Raw genomic sequence first — 23,062 nt, forward strand, 5'->3', positions numbered from 1 at the left:
ATTTTATCCACTGCATCATAGAATTCCTACATTGCAGAAGGAGGCCATTCGGCCCATCGAGGCTGCACCGACCCTTGGAAAGAGCACTCTACCTGGGCCCATTTCCTCCGCCCTATCCTGTAATCCTGTGCGTTGATCATGACCAATCCATCAACACTGCACATCTTCGAACAGTGGGAGGAAACCAGATCAGTCAGAGGAAACCCACACAAACGTGGGGAGAATGTACAAACTCCACACAGACAGTCACCCAAGGCCAGAATCAAACGCAGATCCCTGGAGCTGTGAGGCAGCAGTCACACAACAGCAAACCTCTTTGAGTGGCTTCAGCCTTGGTTTCTAGAGCAATATTTGTGGTCAGAAAGGGACCTAGTTCCAAGACAGAGTATAACCTGCCTGTATAAAATATAAAACAACACTGAGTTACTGAAATCATCACAGCAGAGTTGAATAAATCCGTTCAAATTTATAAAGAAGGTTAAATTCAAAACTGTTATTTATTCATTTTAGCAGGGGTTGGTTTAGCACAGTGGGCTAAACAGCTGACTTGTAATGCAGAACAAGGCCAGCAGCACGAGTTCAGTTCCTGTACTGGCCTCCCCAAACAGGTGCCAGAATGTGGCGACTAGGGGCTTTTTACAGAAACTTAATTGAAGCCTACTTGTGACAATAAGCGATTATTATTATTATTATACATGGGAGCTGTTAATCCTTTGGATGATAGCTGATTGTGTTTGTTTTTCTGTGTACAGCCTCTTATTTTAGGTTGGATCTCTTCAGAAAATTTGTTTATGCCACATATGTGCCAGTAAAAACAGCACATTAGCAGAAGATACAATTAAGGCAGATGGGACATGCAGTATTAAACATGCATAATCCTGAATTATACTATTACTACCATGTAACACTTTGAATGAACACCTGGTAAGACAGATCAAGCAGCTTTGATTGCATGTCAAGGGATCGATTTGGACTCTGAGGGGTTTAGCGAAACATAAATGGGGACTGTTACTAACTTGGAAATTGAACTTAGTTGCAGCAGATGGAGGCAGACGTTGACAAACAGAATAATCGGGAAACGTAACATATGTTATTTGAGGGGGAAACTAAAATTCAAGGAAAACCTTGGTGGACAGATAAACTTTCAAATGCAATAGCAGAGCATTATGTAAACCTACATTGCATATGTAAACATACTACTTGGTCAAGAAGGCTGAAATAAACACAATTGCACTTCAACACGTAAAAATATGTTGACAAGTACTTCAAATGGGCTGTCCTATTCTTGAACTATCTCTGAAGGAAGCATTTCATTTTTCTGCCCTTTCAATATTGCTTCTCCTCATTCAAAAGTTGCCATTTCTTCAGTGCAATTATTAATCCAAAATTTCTAGGAAATTCTGGGCTTGATGTATTGGAGTGAGCTGTAATTAAATGTCAACAGCAGTAATTAAATGTCAACAATCCAATTATTACTTAAATATATTATCCTTATCCAGAAAAATGCAAAACAATTTAGATAAAAGAATAATTTTGAATTTAACCTTCTTTATAAATTAATAAATTTGAACTGGTTTATTCAACTCTGCTGTGATGACCTGTCCTATGGTCTGTTGTTCCTCATCTCTCATCTTCTCAATTTCCTATCCTGTATTTAACTATTTTTACCTTACTTTTTTCTATCCAACGTAACTTTAGTTATATGTCCATACATTTTCTGTTTACATGGAGGAATTCTGTTTGTGTTTATTTCGAGCAGCCACTTGAAACATTAAGCACTCTCAGGCCATGTATGTAATACAGTGTTCTTAGGTTGTCCCTTAAGCCCCTGGGTAGGTGAACCAATTTGACTTTGATACTTTCTCAAGCCAATTACACTGTGGTTAATGACTGAGACAGATGTGAATTAATTTTAGCTTTAAGCTGTTGACCGATGTATTGAGAAGACAGGAATACATTTTGACTTAGCTTCCACTAGCCAGAAGATTACTATCAGACTGCTGTGGGCTTAATATTGGGGAGTTCAAAGTTATTTTGCCCTACTTTGAAATACGAAATAATCAATTTGTTTTTTAGATCTATTATAGTGACTCGTTCGTAATGAAGATGTAAGGCCAGAGTCTGACCCACTGCAACACCCCGATCTTCTTATTAAAAATAAAGTAATTTTTAGCTTGCTTATTTTCTGCACCTTCATGTGGATTGGCCATGCTAATTTGCCCTTAGTGTCCATAAAGGTTAGATGGGGTTACTGGATTACAGCGATAGGGTGGAGGTGTGGCCTTAGATCGGGTGATCTTTTCATGGGCCTGTGCAGACTTGATGGGCCGAATGGCCTCCTTCTGCACTGTAAATTCTATGAAGTCTCTGAAGTTCAAATGGTACCAGATGGCTCAACATTGCCTGTGGATTAATGCCTTATTGCGAGTTGTCACCTTTGAAAAAGGGGGAGGGGTAGAAAAATGGAAAAGATAAACAAATTAGAAAATGAGTTGATTGATTTAATGGAGACCTAATAACTTGGTCAAAACTTTGTACTGTAACCGGTTGGCTTCTTCTGCATTCGTTATAATATCCTTATTAGCATGGCATTATGCAGCAAATGTGTATGTGCTTTGGTGGTGTAGGTGGAATTATACAATATGACTGTAGATGTGACTAAAACCAATTATTTAATGAACCTTAATATGACCATGTCTTGAATAATCCAATCTAATCAAATCTAATTAAAAACATAAAAACAGTAAAGATTTTCAAATTTGCATGATATTACCATTTCATTAAATTAGTTTAGCTTTTATTGGGATTTCAGCTGTGTAGAACATAACAGGGAGTGTAATTTACATAACGTCTACATGAATATTAGAATGATGGATTGAGAAGTCCTGTATGGTCAACAATGATAATTATACAGCAGAGAATGTATTTAAACTCTAAATTTGTGCAAAACTTTTGAAATGTGTTCCCAGACCCAACAAGGACCAAGAGCAAACAAATTGCTTCAGTCGTTAAACCAGAATCAGTCTAATATAAATCCAATTAAGTCCAAGAGTCTGAGTGCTTCAATATAGTCCACCCTCACGCACTCTACAATCAAATTTGAAATATCTTGATAAAATATGCAGGTGAAATTGATGCTTGAAAATAAGGCAGAGTTTAAAAATTGTCTAGTTTCACTTAGCTTCAAGAGCTATTATCTTAACCTATTTGTAACCATTGCATCTAAGCATTATATGCAGGGACCAAGGAACAATAACTTATGCAAAGACAGACTTTCCGTTGACAGTGCTTCGCACAGCTCCCGAGATTACAGCAAGCAGGTTATGATTTCTGTCATCAAAAGATGACATTTTAACCACCCATCCGCAAGATGTTTGTTTGAGTCATATGACTTGCCTACTTGATTTCGATTAAACCTATTTGGCGCTGTCAAACAAAAATATCTGATATCACTTACCCAAAGATCTGTTGGCACAATCTGAGTGGTCAAGTGATTTGGCAGCTTTCTGGAGCCAGTTCCATTAGAAAAATGCTATCATATCAAATTAAAATAGGTACAAATAAATTATATTCTTGAGGTTCACGAAAGCCACATGTATCTGACGTTTCACAATTATCAATTCATTCATTTCCATATACTAAAAATAATATTGAAAAAGACTTCTATTGATGTATCGTATAAACATCAAGTAATGTCTATGAAATTGAACCCTTTTTGAATTGACAACTATTATGTAACAAATCTTATCAGCTGCCTCAACATCATTAAGTAATGAGCTACTGTCACATCAGAACCTTATTAACTTTTATGAAGAGATATATCTAAGTTGCTTGGAAAGAGAAGTGCAAAGTACTGCAATGTATAAATATGATTGGAGGTTTTGTTCATGCTTGTGAATCAACTCCTGAATTTTTAATGGCAAGTTAAATGTTAGAAAAGTATAAATTACTTTTAAAAGGAATGGCTATAAATTGCACTGCTTTACAACAGTGACTCGCATGATGGAGCTGATACTGTTGGAGGAATACAGGTACTCGGTATGGTAACAATATTATTACACATCCAACAGGCCCATGGAAACTAGCAAGAGTCCAATTTCCAATAAGATCCAATAAATCCATTAAATGATGAAGACCTAGTTCCCTTGGAAATGGGTGACAATAACTGGAGAGATTGTGGTGTAGTGGTAATGTCACTGCCCTTGTGATTAATCAGCCCAGGCTAATATTCTGGGAACATGGGTTCAACTCCCATCATGGCAGCTGCTGCCGATTCAATTCATAAATCTGGAATAAAGCTAGTTTCAATATTGGCAACCATGAAAGCTAACATTGATTGTTGTAAAAACCCATTTGGTTCACTAATATTCCTTAGCGAAGGAAATCTGCCTTTACCTCATCTGACAGTTGACTCCAGATCCACCGATGTAACCTACCAAACTATTCAGTTCAAGGATGGAAAATAAATGCTGGCCTGGAGCATTGCTTGAACAAGATCCCTTCCTCCTCACTTGGCCTTTAAAATAAGCTTTTATGTGTTAGCATTGAGTCTTTACAACACACAGCTTTGCTCCATTAGTAGGTCATCTGTGAAACTTTATTGATGAGTGAGAGACTGCCAAAATGTGGGCACGCATTCAATTATTTTTACAGACTGCGCGTTACAAGGCTCCAACTTATGCATTGATCACTGTCACTAAATGGTCACTGTTCATGCTGCAGTGAACTGCACTTCTTCTAAATTGAAAAGAAGCCTCAAGTTAATTAAATAAATCAGGTTTTGTTTTGTGTTGCAAATGGTTCTTTCAATGCAGAAGTTGGCCTTTGTCTTACTTTAACTCAAATACTACACTTATTGAACTAGACTAACTCAAGAGTCTGCCCAGCAGTTCTCAAAGTGGTTTGGTGTCAAAAAATAAAAGGAATTGGAAAGAAAATACAGAAAAAAAGGAGGGTGTGTAATAAGGATTAATGATCATATTGTTCTGGGAACTATGGTGCCGAAACCTTCAAATAAACTTGGATTCCCAAATAATTCATCTTCAAATGGAAACACAAACATGAAAAAGAACACAATTTTAAAACAATTTCACATTTGTTTAGGACTACAGAGTGAATATATTCCTGCGACAAACATGGAATGATCCACGATTAGCCTACAGTGAGTACCCGGACGATTCCTTAGACTTGGATCCTTCCATGTTGGATTCTATTTGGAAGCCTGATCTGTTCTTTGCAAATGAAAAGGGCGCCAACTTTCATGAAGTGACAACTGACAACAAACTGCTTCGTATTTTTAAAAATGGAACTGTTTTGTACAGTATAAGGTAAGATTGGCTTTCCCATAATAGCTTATATTTTTCCTTATGTGGTTGTAGCAATTGATGGAACCCTTATGACTGAGACTGTCTCTGATAATATCAACTGCTCCAGTGATTTTAATTGTATAAAATAAAGGGACACTGAGAGATACTTTCAACTTTTGGCCTTAAAAATGGCCAAACAGCTTTTAAAGATCTGGTGGGGACTTTACATTTGTTCCCCAGCCTGAGTTGACTTAAAATGGGCACCAAACATCACACTAAATGAACGGGTGACTGTTGAGATATGCAAATTGGTGGTTATGCATCTGTTGCAGGAAACAATTTAATCTGTCCAGGAAAAATGGACAGAACCTGCATGGAGAGTGCCCATTTACACTCCTCCAGTGTTGTCTAATCACAGTCCTGAAAGTGTTCACTGGAGCACTATCCCAAAAGGGAAGCAGAAGTGACTCCTTTGACTCCCACAAAAAATATCTCCCAACCCATTGCCAACACATTCTCACCCATACCCAGAACATTCTCCCCCCTAACACAACAAGCCTAATCTGTTGGCCGGCTGCATGGGTAAGTCAGCTAATCTTCTGCCACAGGATATCAAAGAGCTTTCTCAGAGTTACTACTTGGTGGGTTCACAGATAACTGGCAAGGCCTCTCCGACTCAAGGTCGATTGTGCACTTTGTGATAATACTGGAGGGCTTTTCAAAGATTCAAGCAAATATGCCCACCTGGAAGACTTCCTGGATATATCTAATGATAATGCTTGGTCTGAGTCAGTTTAGTGGTGTCACATGGACTAAATATTAAAGCTATAGAGGAACTTCTTATGCTAAAGGAGGTTGTTTATCATGGAGCATATGATCAAACAAGTTACATTACCATAATTTTGTAATGGTCTTGAAGAAGGTTGTGTTTTTTATCTTGTAAGATACAGGTTTTATTATTTTGGGTACCATATTTGCCCAATGAATGTCACTAATGTTTTTACATCACCACTAAAAGTAAATTTGTTTTGAATTTAGTCCGATCAGGAGGTCATTATGAGAATGATTTGGCTTTTTGTGAAATATTGTTTGGTGTTGGTACAGAACAACAAATCAAAGAGTTGATGAGGACAATCGGGAAGTAATAATTAGGTTTAAATCAACTTGAATCTTCAAGGGCTGAATCATAGGAGATATTTAAAACAAAGGCTTATTAACTTTCACATATCTCTCAAGGTGCCGAGGACTGGGTTTGAATCTGGCTCCAGGTCACTGTCCGTGTGGAGTTTGCATATTCTCCCTGTGTCTGCGTGGGTCTCTGACCCCTGGAACCCAAAGATAGGTGGATTGGCCATGCTAAATTGCCCCATCATTGGAAAAATTAATTAAAAAAATTTCAAGTGTCTGGCACATAGAGGAAATCATATACCAGGGAAGAAAAACTGCTGGAAAATCTCACCAGGTCTGGCAGCATCTACAGGGAGAGAAAAGAGCTAACGTTTTAAGTCCGATGACTCTTTATCAAAGCGCCTCTCTCTACAGATGCTGCCAGACCTCCTGTGATTTTCCACCATTTTCTTTTTCGTTTCTGATTTCAGCATCCACAGCAATTTGCTTTTATTTAAATCATATACCAGGATCCAGTTAACATTCCGCCCATTTTCACAGAAAAGGTTCTATTTGATGAAGAGCACAGATCAGCTGGGCAATGAGCAATATATTGTTCAATGGCTTGAATGATCTGTATTTTATTATGCTAGTTGGTTCGCTGATGTGTGTCACTGTACATGATTGTTTAAGCATGTGTGTGGAACTGGAGAGCTAAGAATCCTAGGAGAGACTTCTCGAGAAAATACCTGTGGCTCTGGGCTCAGGCTGTGTGTGTGTGTGTAGAAAATCTTGTAAGTTTTGAGATGTTTCAAAGTATTGTGAATAAACTGGTAGATTTAGAACAAATGTCATACCTACATTAATCTGAGATAAATCAGACTGAAGATATATATAACAAGTGGGAGAATCATTCCACGTACCTGATGATGGTGACAGGAAACATGATGTGGTTGGGTCTGCTTAAAATATAATTGGTAAACCATCTGCATTAATTGCACTAACTATAGACAGTTCACTGATTGGGAGAATTGGAAATCTGAACGTGTTGTCTTCACATAAAGAAAGCCTTATTTCCTTGAAGAGATGGCATATTTTTCAATGTTGCTTTGTAACAATTGATTTTCTGAATCTGCCAGCAAAATGAAATTATACTCATGGAGCAAGTAAGTAGCAGAAAGGAGGTCTGCTTCCCTTTGATGCCACTGGATACCAAGACAATGTTACTCGCAACAATACAGTGACAAAGTGAATCAGTGTTGCTTGCATTATACTAGGGCCAGGAAATTGTGAAGTAAACAATTTGATGACCTCACCAGGACAGCCAAGGTAAAGCTAATTTCATTCTTAGTCTCTGTTTAGTCTTTCAAAGTCCTGGGGCGCGATTCTCCGCAAATGTGGCGAGTCGTAAAGGCTGCCGTGAAACTGGCCGTGTTTCATGGCAGCCTCCGCGCCCCCTCCCGGGACCCGATTCTCTCCCCCGGGCGGGGCTAGCAGCGGGGCCCCGTGAAGCACGGCATCGCGGCCTTAGCGACCGTCGCTAAATCCGCACGCCAAGCGCCACGACGGCTGACGCCCTCGATGACGTCAGCCAAGCATGCGCGGGTTGGACGGCTCCAACCCGCGCATGCGCGGATGATGTCATCACGCAGACGCGTCAAAACCCGCTCCTGCGCGGGCCGTCATGCCCCTCAGCCGCCCTGCAGACTGATCCTGCGGGGCGGTGGAAGAACAAATAGTGCGTGGGTATCGGACCCGCTGCCACCGATCACAGGCCGTGATGCGGCCGTGCCAATCGGTGCCATGGTTGTCTGGGATGGCACTTTGCGCCCGTTTTCACGAACGCTGAAAGCAGGTGTGATAGCGGCCGTGAAAACGGCCGTAAACTCCATGGTTTTCAGCCCATCGGCCTGCGGAGAATCGCTGTTCGCCGTAAAAAACGGCGAGCAGCGTTTCGTGTCGGGGGGCGGCCGATGGGGGGGGAGAATAGCGGGAGGCCGTGAAAATTGTTGGGAAGGCCCTCCTGCTATTCTCCGACCCGTCGTGGGCAGCGGAGAATCGCGCCCCTGGTTTTGCCCCATGATGAACCATCAATTGAACGCGAGACGAGTTGCTGTACAAAAGTAAGGCTTTAATAAGCTAGATGTTAGCCCTGCGGTCGACTACAGTAAATGGACGACCGCCGGGCGTACTGGGTATTTATACCTCGCCCTGGAGGCGGGGTTAACTCAGCCTCTCGACCAATCGGGGAGCCGTCACATGACTGGTCTCAACCAATCGGTCAAGCGGCACATGACCGACCAGGGCCAATGGTAAGCCAGTGTTCTGCACCAATGGCAGCTATGTTAATCATACCACCACACCCCAACAGTAGCAATATTCCCCTCTCCTCCTTCCCATGACAATCCCAACCTCACAACAGGTCATTGCACTGTCACTTCTTCTGCTTGCACTTTCACACTTAAGATCTGCTACTACCCTTGCAACTACTTTTCATTTTTGTCTACATTTGCAATTTCTTCCTCTCATCACAGAGACTATGCCAAGCTGTGTCACATTTCTTCATTATTCCCCAACCAGGGATTTTCTTCAGAATCTCACAGCATGGAAGGGAATGGAGGATGCTGCTGTCAACATAACTGGCAGAAAAAGGGCACATAGCATTGACATGATGAGGCTGGAGGCCAAGCACAACAGCATGTCTGGGCATCTTGCCTTCCTTCTCTCTTTGTGCTTAATTCAGTAACATACTGAGCATGCTAACTTGTGGTATATTGGCCTGCTGTTCCTGCTTCAGTGTGCCAGCCCTTGAGTTTATACGCTCTTTCTAAGTCCATGACACATATTGGCTTTGTTGTAGCATGCATTGAAGCAGAGAATACTCTCTAAGAAGTACTGTCACTTGCTTGTGCTCTGCCTGACCCTGGCAGCCTCACCTGCTGTAGAATTTCCATTGAGCTTTTTCCAACGCTGCTATTGTAACTTTTTAGATGTCTGTTTTAGTTCCCACAGAATCTCTGCCAGTTTTCATGGTCATGAAGCCGGAGAATTTCCAGAGGAAGTTCCAAGCAGATGAATTCAATGGGCCTGCACTGGATGATGCATGGAGTATAAGTGAGCAGGAGCAGGCAAGGAGAAATGACACCCCAGGAAAAAAACTCACCGGAGGGCAACTTAGGAACAGAGGACTTGGAAACACGAGTAGGATATTTGGTTCTGAGTAGCCTTCTCATGCACTACTGACCATCTCCTATCAAAGACGATCTAACCACCGCCCCTTGACATTCAATGGCATTACTATCGCTTAATCCCCACAATCAACATCCGGGGAGTTACCATTGATCAGAAACTTAACTGGACTAGCCATATTAATACTGTGGCTACCAGGGCAGGTCAAAGGCTAGGAATCCCACGTTGAGTAACTCACCTCCTGATTCCCCCCAAAGCCTGTCCACCATCTGCAAGACACAATTCAGGAGTGTAATGGAATGCTCTTCACTTGCCTGGATGAGTACAGCTCCAACAACACTCAAGAAGCTCAACACCATCCAGAAAAAAGCAGCCTGCTTGATTACTCCCCCTTCCACAAACATTCAAACCCTCCACTACTGATGAATGGTGGCAGCCATGTTTACCATCTACAAGATGCACTGCAGTAACTCACCAAGGTTACTTAGGCAGCACCTGTCAAACCCACGACCCCTATCATTTAGAAGGACAAGAGCAGCAGATACCTGGAGACCCCACTACCTGGAGGTTCCCCTCCAAGTCACTCACAACCCTGACTTGGAAATATATCGCCATTCCTTCAAAGTCGCTGGGGCAACATCCTGGAACTCCCTCCCTAACAACACAATTGGTGTACCTGCACCTAAAGGACTCCAGTGGTTCAAGCGGGCAACTCACCACCGCCTTCTGAAGGGCACCTAGGGATGGGCAATAAATGTGGGCCTAATCATCGATGCCCACATCCTGTAAATGAATAATTAAAATGAATTCCAGCCTTTAACATAAGGTTTTTTTGGTACAGCTCAATTGCTCAATATGTTGGATTGCCTACCAGGGGCCTGCTGTAGTATGCCAGAGAGTGTGGGGCAGTTCACTACCAACTTGTTTGGCATCCTGGTGCATGGTATTGATGTCCTCAATGAATGGCTGGAGAGCATGGTCATCTCAATGAACATTGAAACTGTGCCCAACCTCTGGCACCAGTATCTCTCATCTCTCAGAGATATAATGGGGTGATGCAGATTCTGGCCTCCACTACCTCCTTCAACAGAAACTAGGTAGCAATCTGAATGAATATAAGCTTCAATTGGCCACATGTCTCCTCCAGCGCACTCTCATACAGAAAATGTGAGAGCTGAATTACACTCCAATACTACGGCAGTCTTACAATAGGCCAGTATGGATGTTAATGCTAACCTTTGTTTAATTGCCAAGCACTTGAGGATGGAAAGATTGACAAAAATGCCGGTTTCTAGCTATTAATACAGAGGAATAGGATTTGTTCAACTGAAGCACTTTTCCATGAGATGCTGCAAAGAGCTCTGACTGGAGGGAATTGTTGCACCTTTCTAGCTTCCTCATCAACATCTATGCCTATGGTGTACTTTTGTTCACCTAGTTGAAGGTCCTCGTCTTATGTTGGCACCAGTTTTTCCCATTGTAGAGTCAACTTATGCAGCAAAGTAGTGCATATGGGACATTCCCTGTAAGCAGTATCGCAGTGGAATTATTGCTCGATGAGTGCTTCATTCAAGCCATGGATCTGATTGTCGACCCACTGGGCATGGATTCCTGAGAGGAACCATCAGCCAAGTGCCAGTGATCCCTACGTAGCCAACCTTTCACTTATTTTATAGGGGCAAAGATTCGGGGTAGGGAAAAAGGATTGGGACAATATAAAAGCATCTTGGCTGCTTCAAGGAAAGCAGGCACAGACCTGCTTGAAGTGTTGCTGATGATCGTACAGTACTGCACATTGATGGAATGGATGGCTTTGTACTTCATGAAGGCAGTAACTTCATCGAATGGAGCAGTCAACGAGCACTTGGAGATGGGAGAAATCTAAAATCCAGACAAACGCTCGATCCTGCTGCTTCTGCAAATCGTTGGAAAAACTGAAGAAATTGTCTTTAAAGCTAAAGTCATTAGACTGAACAATGTTCCTGATATCTTCTGTGGCAGCTTGAGTAGAGCCGGACTTAAAAAAGTTGAAGGATACATTGGCCTTGATGTCAACAGACAAAGCTGGCAGTGATAGCTGGCTATATGTCTGTTGCAGCTTCCTTGCAGACTGTTCCTCATAGACAATCAAGTATCTTGTTCTGAGTCTGTACCCTCCATTGAGAGGATTGTATTTCTACATAGGCACTTCCTTGCATTTGCTTTCCTGGTCACTGCAGCCCTGATTGTTTCTTTGTTACCGCTTTCAACTCTCGTCAAAGTGGAGTTACTAAAAGGACCCCAGTGATGTCAAAGATATGTTGTCAGAAACCTTTTAAGAGCTCAAGATGTTCTACTGACACTACAAGCACTTTGAAATTGTCTGAGTAACCAAAATCTTTGTGTATTAGAAACAGCATGCCTCTCAAAACTTTACAATGTTTTATATGAGAGTACAATAACAAATTGTATTTTTATAGTACCTTTAACATAATAGAACTGCCCCCAAGGTGCTTCACAGGAGGGTTATAAAGTCAGGTTTGAAATTGAGCCACATAGGCAATATTAAGCAGATGGTGAAGAATGTGGTCAAGAGTTCAGCTTAAGGGGTGTATTTAAGAGTGGCGATGAGATGGAGAAGTTTAGAGAAGGAATTCCAGAGCTCGGAGCTGAGGCAGCTGAGTGCATGGCCACAAATCTGAACCAATTAAAATCAGAGATACACAGGAAGCCAGAATTCGATAGGCACAGATATCTCAGAGGGTCTGGGAGCTGGAAGAGATTGCAATGATGAGGATGGGGGTGGGGAATGAGGCCATGGAGAGATTTGAAAGTAAGAATAAGAATATTAAAATCAAGGTAAATCAACCCAGAATGTCTTCTAATCATCCCCTTGTGCGCATCTGTTTGAATTTTTGGCTAAATAATTAGAAGTAAGATCATGCAACATAGTGGAAAAAACCCTTCAGGAGTATTGGGTCAAAGCATGTTTACTGATGAACAATCTCACCTTATTCCACCATCTCACCTTATTTACACCATGGGCTGGTGCTGGTTTAGCACAGTTGGCTAAACAGCTGGCTTGTAATGCAGAACAAGGCCAGCAGCGCGGGTTCAATTCCCATATCAGCTTCCCTGAACAGGTGCCGGAATGTGACGACTCGGAGCTTTTCACAGTAACTTCATTGAAGCCCAATTGTGACAATAAGCAATTATTATTATATTATTCTCACTTTAACAACCTCCAAAGGTCTTTGCAAGCATGACCTGAATGTTGCATGGCACAAAACATAAGAGTAATTTTTTTGAAAACTTATTTCTAATTAATGCATTATTACCTTCTATACGTAGCTTCATTATTGACATAATTAAACTCATAGGACTCATTATTTCTGCCTCCAAAAGTATCAACATCATACTATTCTTTTAAATCTGTTCCTTTTGTTCCAAATTATTAGGAAACGATGACTGCCCTTGATATTTCCACAGAGTTGCTGTGTATAAGCCACAATGTCTTTGAATGTTACTTTTTTGTGAGACTCATGCCACTGTCAAGTTGCTAAATGTCACTGTGGTAAATGAATCCTGGAATGTAGAAAGGTCATTATTTTCATAAAACCGTTTGCCCGCCTTCATTTTACTACCATTTACATTAAATTAATGATGGTGACATTAACAAGTCTCTTGAAAGGACCTTGCATTAGTGACCATTTTCTCTTGTGGTCATTAGATTCAGTTCCGTGAATGTCAAGTAATCTCTAAAATTGAAGGCTGCAAACATTTATAATGAATTAAATCTTAGCTGGGTGACACTGGCAACTTGCATTGCTGTTATTTGGTAATATATAATGGAGGCATCTGTTTAGTAGTAAATATCTCACTGGTAACAGATATTTCCACATGTTGGAATATTGCCAGAGTACACATCTGTTCATATTGGCATCTTTATAGGCATACTTTTTATTTCAATGCCAATGGCCATAAAGCAAAACAAGTCTCAAATCCCAGGCATAACAGTTCCAAGTGATATACCTGCACTCGATCAGAAAGCCTGCTGCTATCTAGATTACTCTTGTTTAATTACTAATCAGTGCTTGCCATTAGGTGATTTTCATTTTAAGAGATTACTTGGTCAGTATTGGAGTTGAGGGGATTCCATTGCATCAGGTGCAACAGAGGCTAAAAGACATTCCGTGTTGCTTTTTCATTAGTATTCAGTCCAACCTTTTGTAAGCTTTTCATCCCACTGAGAACCACCAGAGCAAAAAGCAATCCTGCTCTTATGTGGTGCTTATGAAATATTGGACTGCCTTTGTGAACTCTCTTCTATTATGCTATTGTCAAGCCTGTGATATGCATGTCCATAAAATATGGATTATTAGCTCATTCACTGTATCTAGAGCCACAACCTGCATTGGCAGTTCTGCTATACATTGTTTGACCATGTGAAGGGATTTTAATTTGCATCAATGGAAAATCTGAGTTAGAACTGACACATGCAGTTGTCCATATGAAATTTATGTAAATTATGCATTGGGACCTCCACGATAACTTTAAACTTACACTTTGAATTATTTTAATAGTAGCATAAACCTACTGTTAAAATGAATATATAACAGATATTGGGATGCACAAAGCTGCATTTTCTTGGCAAAAGAGCCAGCAGTATATTTGGATCTAATAACTCTTCACTCCTCCAAACAGGCAATGGTCTCAAAGGAGTATTAATCTCATGGTGAACACATTAATAGTTATTTTCCAATAGTCTAATTTTAGATCGGTTACATGCATTGACAGATGAATATGAAGCAACAGTTTTGAGGAATTAGTTCTTGACTGATTTTTAAATAAACACTGACTCTAAATACATTCAATATAGCCTATGTTGTGTTTATTTCACACTTAATGATCTTTTGGATTGCTTTTCATACAGCTTCCCCCAAATGACTCAGTGAGTAAATACATTTCACTTTGGAGTGCTGATCCATACAGATCAGAAGGCTCCCAAGTTCTTTATCTGATCTGTGGTGAGTTAGCTAACCTTAGCTGAGGTGGTGGGTTACTAAACTGGACCAGTGAAGGGAAAGATCCATTGTGGCTTCCAATTTCATATTATAATTCAATGATAACTGCCGGGCAGTGGTGCCCATGGGCGTTAGCTGAAAACCAAAATTGGGTGATGTCTTTGTGACCCTAACTCTAATTTCATTTGTAAGAAGTGGTCATGGGTGAGGAGCCAAGGATCTCCTGGAACCCGTTGAGGTTTATTGCAACATGACTGGTTGCAGTGAAGAGAAAGAAGGAAGTTTTAAAAAGTTAGAAATTATTTGTCTCAGTTAAAAGATCTTTCGCACAGTAACATCCTAATTTATAGAAAGCACCCCTCTTCAAAGAGCACCATTTAGCTAACTTCTCAACAAAAAACAGAGCAGAGTGGGGAGGGATGATGTGAACCCATGGACGGATTATTTGAACATGAGATTGGAAGTTTTAAAATTGAGGCAGCATGGTAGCACAGTGGTTAGCACTGTGCCTTCATAGCGCCAGGGTCCCAATTTCCATTCCCGGCTGGGTCACTGTCTGTGCGGAGTCTGCACATTCTCCCCATATCTGCGTGGGTTTCCTCCGGGTGCTCCGGTTCCCTCCTACTATTCTTGAAAGACATGTGGTTAGGTAATTTGGACATTCTGAATTCTCGCTCTGTGAACCTGAACAGGCGCCTGAATGTGGTGACCAGGGACTTTTCATAGTAACTTCATTGTAATGTAAGCCTACTTGTGACAAGAAAGATTTTTTTTAAAATTGGTGGACAGAGAGCCAAACTTGTTGAGAGTTAGGATATGCGTAACAAAGTTTTGGATAAGCTCTACTTAGGTGCCACATTTTTAATGAATATCAGGAGAAACACTTAACCAAGAAACAGCATAAGGCAGTAGAGCTAACATCTACTTCCTTAAAAGCAGAAAATGACATGGTATTGTTTGAATCTCATTAGGCTACAGTAAAATATAACAGAGCTTGACAGTAAATACCAGAAAAAGAGCCAATGTTTTCATTGAATAATTACAACCTTTGAACGTGCCTTTGTTTTGTTTCCAGTTTATGTTTTCTGGTAAATTCTACCAAGCAATAATGGAAAATTTAAACTGTTCTTTTACAAGAAGACTTGTTCAAATAATTATCTACCTACAGATAAAAGTGCTGAGATGTGGGAAATAAATATGTATCTAATATGTCCAGAAAATACTGGGTATACATAGTATGCCTTCAGCTTGAAAAATTTGAATTTTTATTTTGAGTGTGAAGTCTTTGTTAGAAATGCTCTAGTAAATGGCCTGCATTGGAGAAATGAGTGCACTTTCTCTTTTCAGATGCTGGGAGTCATTCAACACATTTTTAATATAATTCTCCAATTTTGTTTCTTTTAACGTCTGCACCAAGCACTCACACTATCTCCTTCCCCCTAGTTATTAAATAGAACACAATACTATGGAGGTAAACTCACACTGTCCCAATAGCTTTTTAACACTGGTATTAAACGAACATTACGACCGATTTGAACTCAGCCCACCTTGTTTGGGTTTTGAAATGTAACCAGTCTAATTGACAGATCTGGCTTTCCATAATAATGTGACTATGCATGGCTGTCTTTGAGACTGCCTCTGGAGGCAGACACCTTAAGGCAGTTTAATAAAGCCTCTCACAGAGATGAAGGGCGTGATTTACCTGTCCAGCCAGAATCAGAACAAGAGACAGCCGGTAGGTCCTGCAAGAGCCCTCTATGAGGATTCTCGATGATTGTTAAGGCTCCATGAGATCTAACGAGATTTTGCAAGGCGTTGTGATCAGAATCCTGCCCATAGTGGACGGAATACAGACTTGCATGGTTAAGTGAGGTTAATCGCTCACTTAACAATACCTACGCCAGACCTAACCATCCCCCAGGTTTTACCAGCCTCGCTGAGGAGACCCCAGCTAGGCACCTTTTAGCACTGGTCACCACAAATGGGGACCAGGTGGAACAGCATTTGGGGGGTGGTGTCTCCCAGGCGATTGGAGGCCACCGGGTGATTGGATCTGGGTAGGGTGGCACACTGGCACTGCTGATGGCATCTGGATACCTTGGCTTGGCACCTCTGGACCTGATCCCTGGCACAGGCAAAATGCCGCCTGGGCACCCTGGCAGTACTGCTCTGATGCCAGCCTGGCACTGCCAGGGTGCGTGTGCCCAGATTGGACTGCCAGTCTGTCAGGGGCACTGCCATGATGCCAAACTGGAAGTACCAAGGTGCCAAGGTGTCATTTTTCCCACACTGGGGATTGGGCCCGAGGGTGCCCTTTCCTTATGAGGTGGGTTGCGGAGAGGTGGGGGGGGGGGGGGGGGGGAATGGTGGGGTGGGGGGAATTGCTCAAGTACCCCCTAAAAGTTGCGTTGGGGCATTGGGAGAGTCTGAGGGCTGAGAGATCGGGGCTACATTCCAATCTCTTCCTGTACTGGTGGGCAGAGCCCCTCCATGCAGGAAATGCGACAAGCGCCAGGAATGACCCTGCTAATCCTGCCCAAAATGGGACTCTCTTTTTTAGTTAGATTACGTCCAGACACTGGAGAAGAATGTCTCCTTATACATGAAACACATGTTGTGGTGGCGCTAAAATTGGAGTTCTGTACCTGCTACCCTTTCATGCACTTATCTGGTTAATGAGCTTTGGCCCAGAACTTTTACATGGGTGGCCCAGCCTGAATTAGGTGGGAAGCTCAGTTAAGTATCCAGATCCGTTTTCTATGATGGTAGTAAGGTCCTGATGCAAATTCAGTGCTACAATATGGGCAAAGTAAGTCCCAAACATGTTCTTCCCAATTGCACTAGTGCTTGAGTGGCTAAATAAACTTTTCCTCAAGGGAGCACTGGTGATATTGCAAAAAGAGAGCAGAATTAATTTTTTGTGTTCTGCTTTTGTGGAGCCAGCAGAAAGATTCCTGCACCTCCTTGCTTCACTTGAAAAATCTTGGTCACTTGTAGCTCAGGTTGACCCATCTTGGTGCTCACAGGAGCTACCTGTGGCTTGCTTAGTATCTAAGCAGCCAATGTAGCAGTGGATGATGCCAGTGAGCTGCAGTGGAATGCCCGTTTGGGGTGTCCTGCTTACTTGTTTAATGGCAAAGAACCTCAAGTTTCTACTTGGGCCTCCGGTCGACAAGGTCAGACAGTTGGGTACGACCTTCTGCCCACCAGTTCTCTTCCAGCAGTTTAAAATTGATCATCTTGTCTTCCAAACAGCATAATGTTTCCTTTTCTTATAGTGACCACCTTATCACCTCTGTGTCTAAGATTGCTTCATAATCAAGCATGAGAAAAGGTAACTTACGGGGTAAACCAATATTCCATGGTCAGCAAACTAATGGAATTTGCACCAAAATGTCTTAATGAGCCTCAAAAAAAATCATGCTCAGCCCTTCCTCCCCCAGAAACCAACAAAGGTTGTCTTTAAATAATAGGTAATTCTGTACCATTATCTCATCTACTAAAAGGACAGTGTTGAAATTAAATCAAATGCGTTTCGATTGGAACAACCAGCAAAATAAAGCTAATTCTCTTACCCTCACACTCATTCGATATGAAAATGTTTCCGTAGGGTTGTCACAAATCTAGCCCTGAATTAGGATAATTAATGTCTCCACACCTTGCAGGACAGGGGTAAAAACAGAAGATGGACTTTGGTTTAACAATCAGATTATTGAGGCTTAATTTTGCAAGGCTGCAGTGCCAGCATGGAGTCTTGCAAGTGGTAAGCAGTATCAGCAATGCTACAAGCCTATCCCTGTATAGCCATCCCATTTCGAAGGGCTGTTCGAGAAATCTTGCAAAATTAACTCTTTAGTATGGATCTTTGACATTTCCATATCCGCAATTCAAAATGAGATAGATGACAATTCCAGATGTAAATCCATGTATTATCCTTTGCCCTCTATTGAAAAACATCCTCTTTATTTTTCCTATTTTTCTCAGGCTAACACTAACCTTATCCTGTCCAATGGACTTGAAAAACTTTCCAATGGATGTACAAACATGTGCAATGCAGTTAGAGAGCTGTAAGTAACTGGATTACATGTTCACGTCCACAAGTTTCATTTCACCCTCTGATGAACCATATTTGCTAACAAGATAATAATAAACACATTCATAAACTTTGCTAATCATTCGTGGCATCTAAGCCATTCATTTCTCTGTCATAAGTTATACACCAAGGCCATCTACTGTATTTTTTTTCATATTAATTTTAAAAATGTAAATGATACATGAACTCCAAGAAATTATTATTTCATAAAGTCCTTGGAATAATTGTCTCTGTCAGAAATTGGAGATAAATAAATGTTCTTTGATGTACTGCCATCTTAGTTCCACCTCAGACAATCTGAAATTGGCTTTAACTTCACTGTTAATACAGCATTTCAATTCAATGCCAATACAGCTGGCTTCTCCTCATGCTTGGCCTACATCTGTCTCCGATCGCTTCCATTGTATCCTTCACCATACCCAACATCCTGAATATCTTCCATGCTCCAGATCATGAAAACATGTTATCATCGGACATCAAAGGTAAAGCTTCAGTAAGCCAGGCTTTACTTCCATTGCCGCTTCATCGGTGTCTTTTGCTGATTGAATCAAATCTTATTGAGTTAATTGATACCTTTGTGTTGGCCTGCAGTTGGATACACAATGAACGATCTGATTTTTGAGTGGCTGGATGGAGGGCCGGTGCAGGTTGCAGATGGGCTGACTCTTCCACAGTTTCTGCTGAAGGATGAGAAGGAACTAGGATATTGCACAAAGCATTATAATACAGGTAGGTCTGTTTCATTTTCAGAACAATAGAATCTATTTGTAGGAATTCATTGTGTGAGGATAAGAACTAGACTGGTCCGCCTGTCTAATTAAAGTATCAATCCCATGGTGAAGGTCACTTCCATTTGGTAATTAGAGCAAAATGTTAAATCCATTCTTTAAGAATGATATTGCGAGAAATATCAAAGAGAGGAAACCTTCCTCATACATTTATACTGCTACTGCTCATGGTGACTGGGGTAATTCTTAGCCTCCTAGGGAGCATAATGATACCTTTACAAAATATTTCCTGCTGTACGATTCAGCAACCCTCATTGAAACTGGAATTAACACTGCCGGAACATGATGTGAGTAAACCGCAAATATTTGGGACTAGATGCATGCATCACACAATTTCCCTTCCATTAAACTGAATGGACAAAAATCATGACTGCCGACCATCAATTCTTGATATAAACTCATGTTACATGGAGCAATGAATCATCAAATTAACCTATGTTTCCTTCAAGTGTTGTAATTAACTTGTTTATTTAATGTTGTGGTGCTTGTTCCTTTGGGCTGAATCTTCCTCTTCTATACTTCCCAAAATGGCAGGAAAATGAGAGGGAGAGCCCACTTACTACCATCTCCCACTCTGCCCTCATGTTTACTCCCCCTCACCCCTGTGGGGACTTTGCTGATCATCCTTAAACTGCCTGATGTATGTCAATATCCAAGGTAGGCAGGAAGATGAAATGTGACCTCCCAATCCATTTCCTTCCTGGCATCTTCTATTATTGCCTGCTCAGGGTAATGAAATCAGTGTCCCAGAAGTGCAGCAATGGAGAAGAAGAGGTCAGTAGAGGCCTCCTCTCCCTGCGTTCTGACCTCACAACTCACTTGACTAGGTTGAGGTCTTCACCAGCTGCAGTTCATGGCACCTTTGAGATTCATCTGCTCCTTCTGCCCCTCACTGCCTCTTGTGATGCTCCAGAACTCCTACAGTTTCCTCACCAACATTGATGAACTTGCTCTTTGGGACAGGAATCCTATAGAGATTCTCCTGTTGATGGATATTGAGCACAAAGACCAGGAAAGTGGACCTGGGCTAGAGTGGTGTTGAAGGCGTAGGCTTACAATCCATCTGTTGGAACCACCATCTGAGGAAAGTGCAGTCCCATGTTTCCTAAATTGGTCATTACAATGTTTAGCCTTGACCTCAATTTATAACTATTTGGTGACCTTGGGCGAGTCATTCAGTGCTGATCTCCACAAACGGGGACCAGATGGAACGGCACTCGTGGGGGTCTCCTAAGGGTATGGGGACCCCCAGGTGTATGCCCTCTGGGCAAGGTGGAACCCTGGTACTGCTGGTGCCACTGGGCACCCTGACACTGCCAGCTGGCATGCTGGCAGTGCTACCTGGGTTCCAGCTTGGAACTGCCAAGGTGCCCAGGTGGCACTGGCAAGCTGGTGGTGATCAGGCCGGGGTGTGCCTGCATGGATGTGGGGGGAGTGTGGGGGTCCTGGACGCCTCTTTACAGTGAGTTGGGGCTTGAGTGCATTCTGGGATCGCGTTGGGAGTTCGAGAAATCAGGACGCCATTTAAAAATGGCACCCGATCTCTCACTGCACCAAGGGGTTGCAGCAAGCGGAGCACCTCAGCGCAGGAAACAGGGCTAAGTGCGGCCTCGTCGGGGTGTTCCCAATCTACCTGGATGTGCATTAAATAGTTTTTCTCGGCACTCTGAGCATGGGAAATACCCAGCTACGGGATTCTGTCCCCATTCGTGAAGATTGCGCCCAGATGTTGGGGCCAACATAGATTTTGGCCCTTGCTCTTTTTATTTTGTCAAGGCCCTGTTGAAAGACTTTAGGGTATTTATTAGTAGCCTCCTATAATCCACCAGTCCCTAATTAAAAAATTTCCAGCCAGTCCAGTCAAATCATCTAGAGCTAATGCCTGCCCTTGAGACTTAGTCCTGACCCTCTCAGGACTACGAGTGGGAGTCAGGCCGACTGCTGTCTATAAGTTGCCAGGTGATCCCCATAACTTTGAAGGTTCACCTGTTTACGTGGCTAGTCTGGCCCTGGTATCCCTTAGGCTTAAGGGCAGAATACTCATTCAGACACATCAAAATATCTGTTCCCCTATGATGGAGACAACAGCTCCCATGTCTACCTCTATCTCTAAAGAACGACCATTGATGAGCAACCTTATCCTTAACAGGGTGATCTTGGTTGTGAAAATGCAATTCAACTGCATTGTTTCCTCCTCTGAGAGCCTGTACACTTGTAAAGCATGGGCTTGAGGTTGGTCTGGCTTCCTGCCTGTGTGGTACGGGGACAGCACCTATAACAGTCCAGTAACTAATCCTCCGGAGAGGTTTCTGGGTACCTCTGGGGCTATCCAGCCATTCCTTCGAGTGCCAAGGAATGTCGGGTTGCAAGTGGGCGAGGCATGTGGGTGCCTTCACCGGAAAGGTAGGCTTCCCCATGTGAGATCCTTCCCCTAACTTAAGGACGCTACTGTCTGGCATCCCTTCAATATTGTTGACGCAACTAAATAGCCCATGCACTCGGCATACTGGGTCTGTTCTTCTATGTTTGCTTCATAAAGCTTGAGTTTGCCAAATAAAGTCTTTTCCGGGGTTATTTTTTTCTTCCTTGAGCTGTTTTCTGTACTTTATAGACTGCTCAGAATCCCCTTACCAATGTAATAATTCCAGGCGAATCCAGGCCAGAAGGTGTATTCTATCACAAAAATAAAGTCGCAGCCATAGTGTAGAGGACAAACGTCCCAGGCTGGGACCATCAGGAACTTCCCGTTCTGGTTCTGGGTCAATATTTAAAGCCCAGCTAGCGAGTCCTTATTGGACAGGCCTCTGCCCACTCAATACAGGAACTCATCATACTCCCCAAAGCTCACGAGGTGACAATCACGATTTCCCTCTTGGTATTCGTAGGGGTTATACACATGGAATCATTGAATTTACAGTGCAGAAGGAGGCCAATCGGCCCATCGAGTCTACACCGGCCCTACCCAAGCCCACACGCCCACCCTCGCCTCCTAACCCCATCCAACCTTTTTGGACACGAAGGGCAATTTAGCATGGCCAATCCACCTAATCCATGGCCAATTCCACTGGCGCGATTCTCCGCACCCCACGCCGGGGGGGGAGAATCACGGGAGGGCCGGGCAAATGGCGCCACACCGCCCTGGCACCCCCCGTGATTCTCCCACCCCCTCCAAAATGGCGTGTCGCGTTTTACGACAGGCCGCTTGGAGAATCGGCGCTCGCCGTTTCTCACGACGACCAGCGATTCTCTGGCCCGGATGGGCCGAGCGGCCTGCCGAACCCGACCGGTTCACGCCGGCGCCAACCACACCTGGTCGGTGCCGGCGTGAACAGCGCGCGACCAGTGTTTGTGGGGCCTGTGGGGGGCGGAGGGAGGATCCAGCACTACGGGCGTGTTCAGGAGATGTCTGGCCCGCAATCGGTGCCCACCGATCATCGGGCTGGCGTCTCTAAAAGGCGCACTCTTTTCCCTCTGCCGCCCCGCAAGATCAAGCCGCCATGTCTTCCGGGCAGCGGAGGGGAAGACGGCAACCTGCGCATGCGCGGCTGACGTCACTTAGGCGCCGCCGGCCATGTC

General features: G+C 42.7%; 1 protein-coding gene across 5 annotated transcripts in view; it reads left to right on the forward strand.

Annotated features, from left to right (window-relative positions):
- The window catches only part of glra2 (glycine receptor, alpha 2), a 233,635-nt gene that overhangs the window by 88,291 nt on the left and 122,282 nt on the right, over positions 1-23,062 (forward strand). For all 5 annotated transcript variants that reach the window (XM_038802489.1, XM_038802490.1, XM_038802492.1 and 2 more), the window contains 3 exons: positions 5,104-5,327; positions 18,590-18,672; positions 19,290-19,427. In XM_038802489.1, coding sequence (XP_038658417.1) covers positions 5,104-5,327; positions 18,590-18,672; positions 19,290-19,427 — 445 coding nt within the window. The remainder of the gene's footprint in view (positions 1-5,103; positions 5,328-18,589; positions 18,673-19,289; positions 19,428-23,062) is intronic.

The sequence above is a fragment of the Scyliorhinus canicula genome, chromosome 7 (assembly GCF_902713615.1).
Source record: "Scyliorhinus canicula chromosome 7, sScyCan1.1, whole genome shotgun sequence".
Taxonomy (NCBI): domain Eukaryota; kingdom Metazoa; phylum Chordata; class Chondrichthyes; order Carcharhiniformes; family Scyliorhinidae; genus Scyliorhinus; species Scyliorhinus canicula.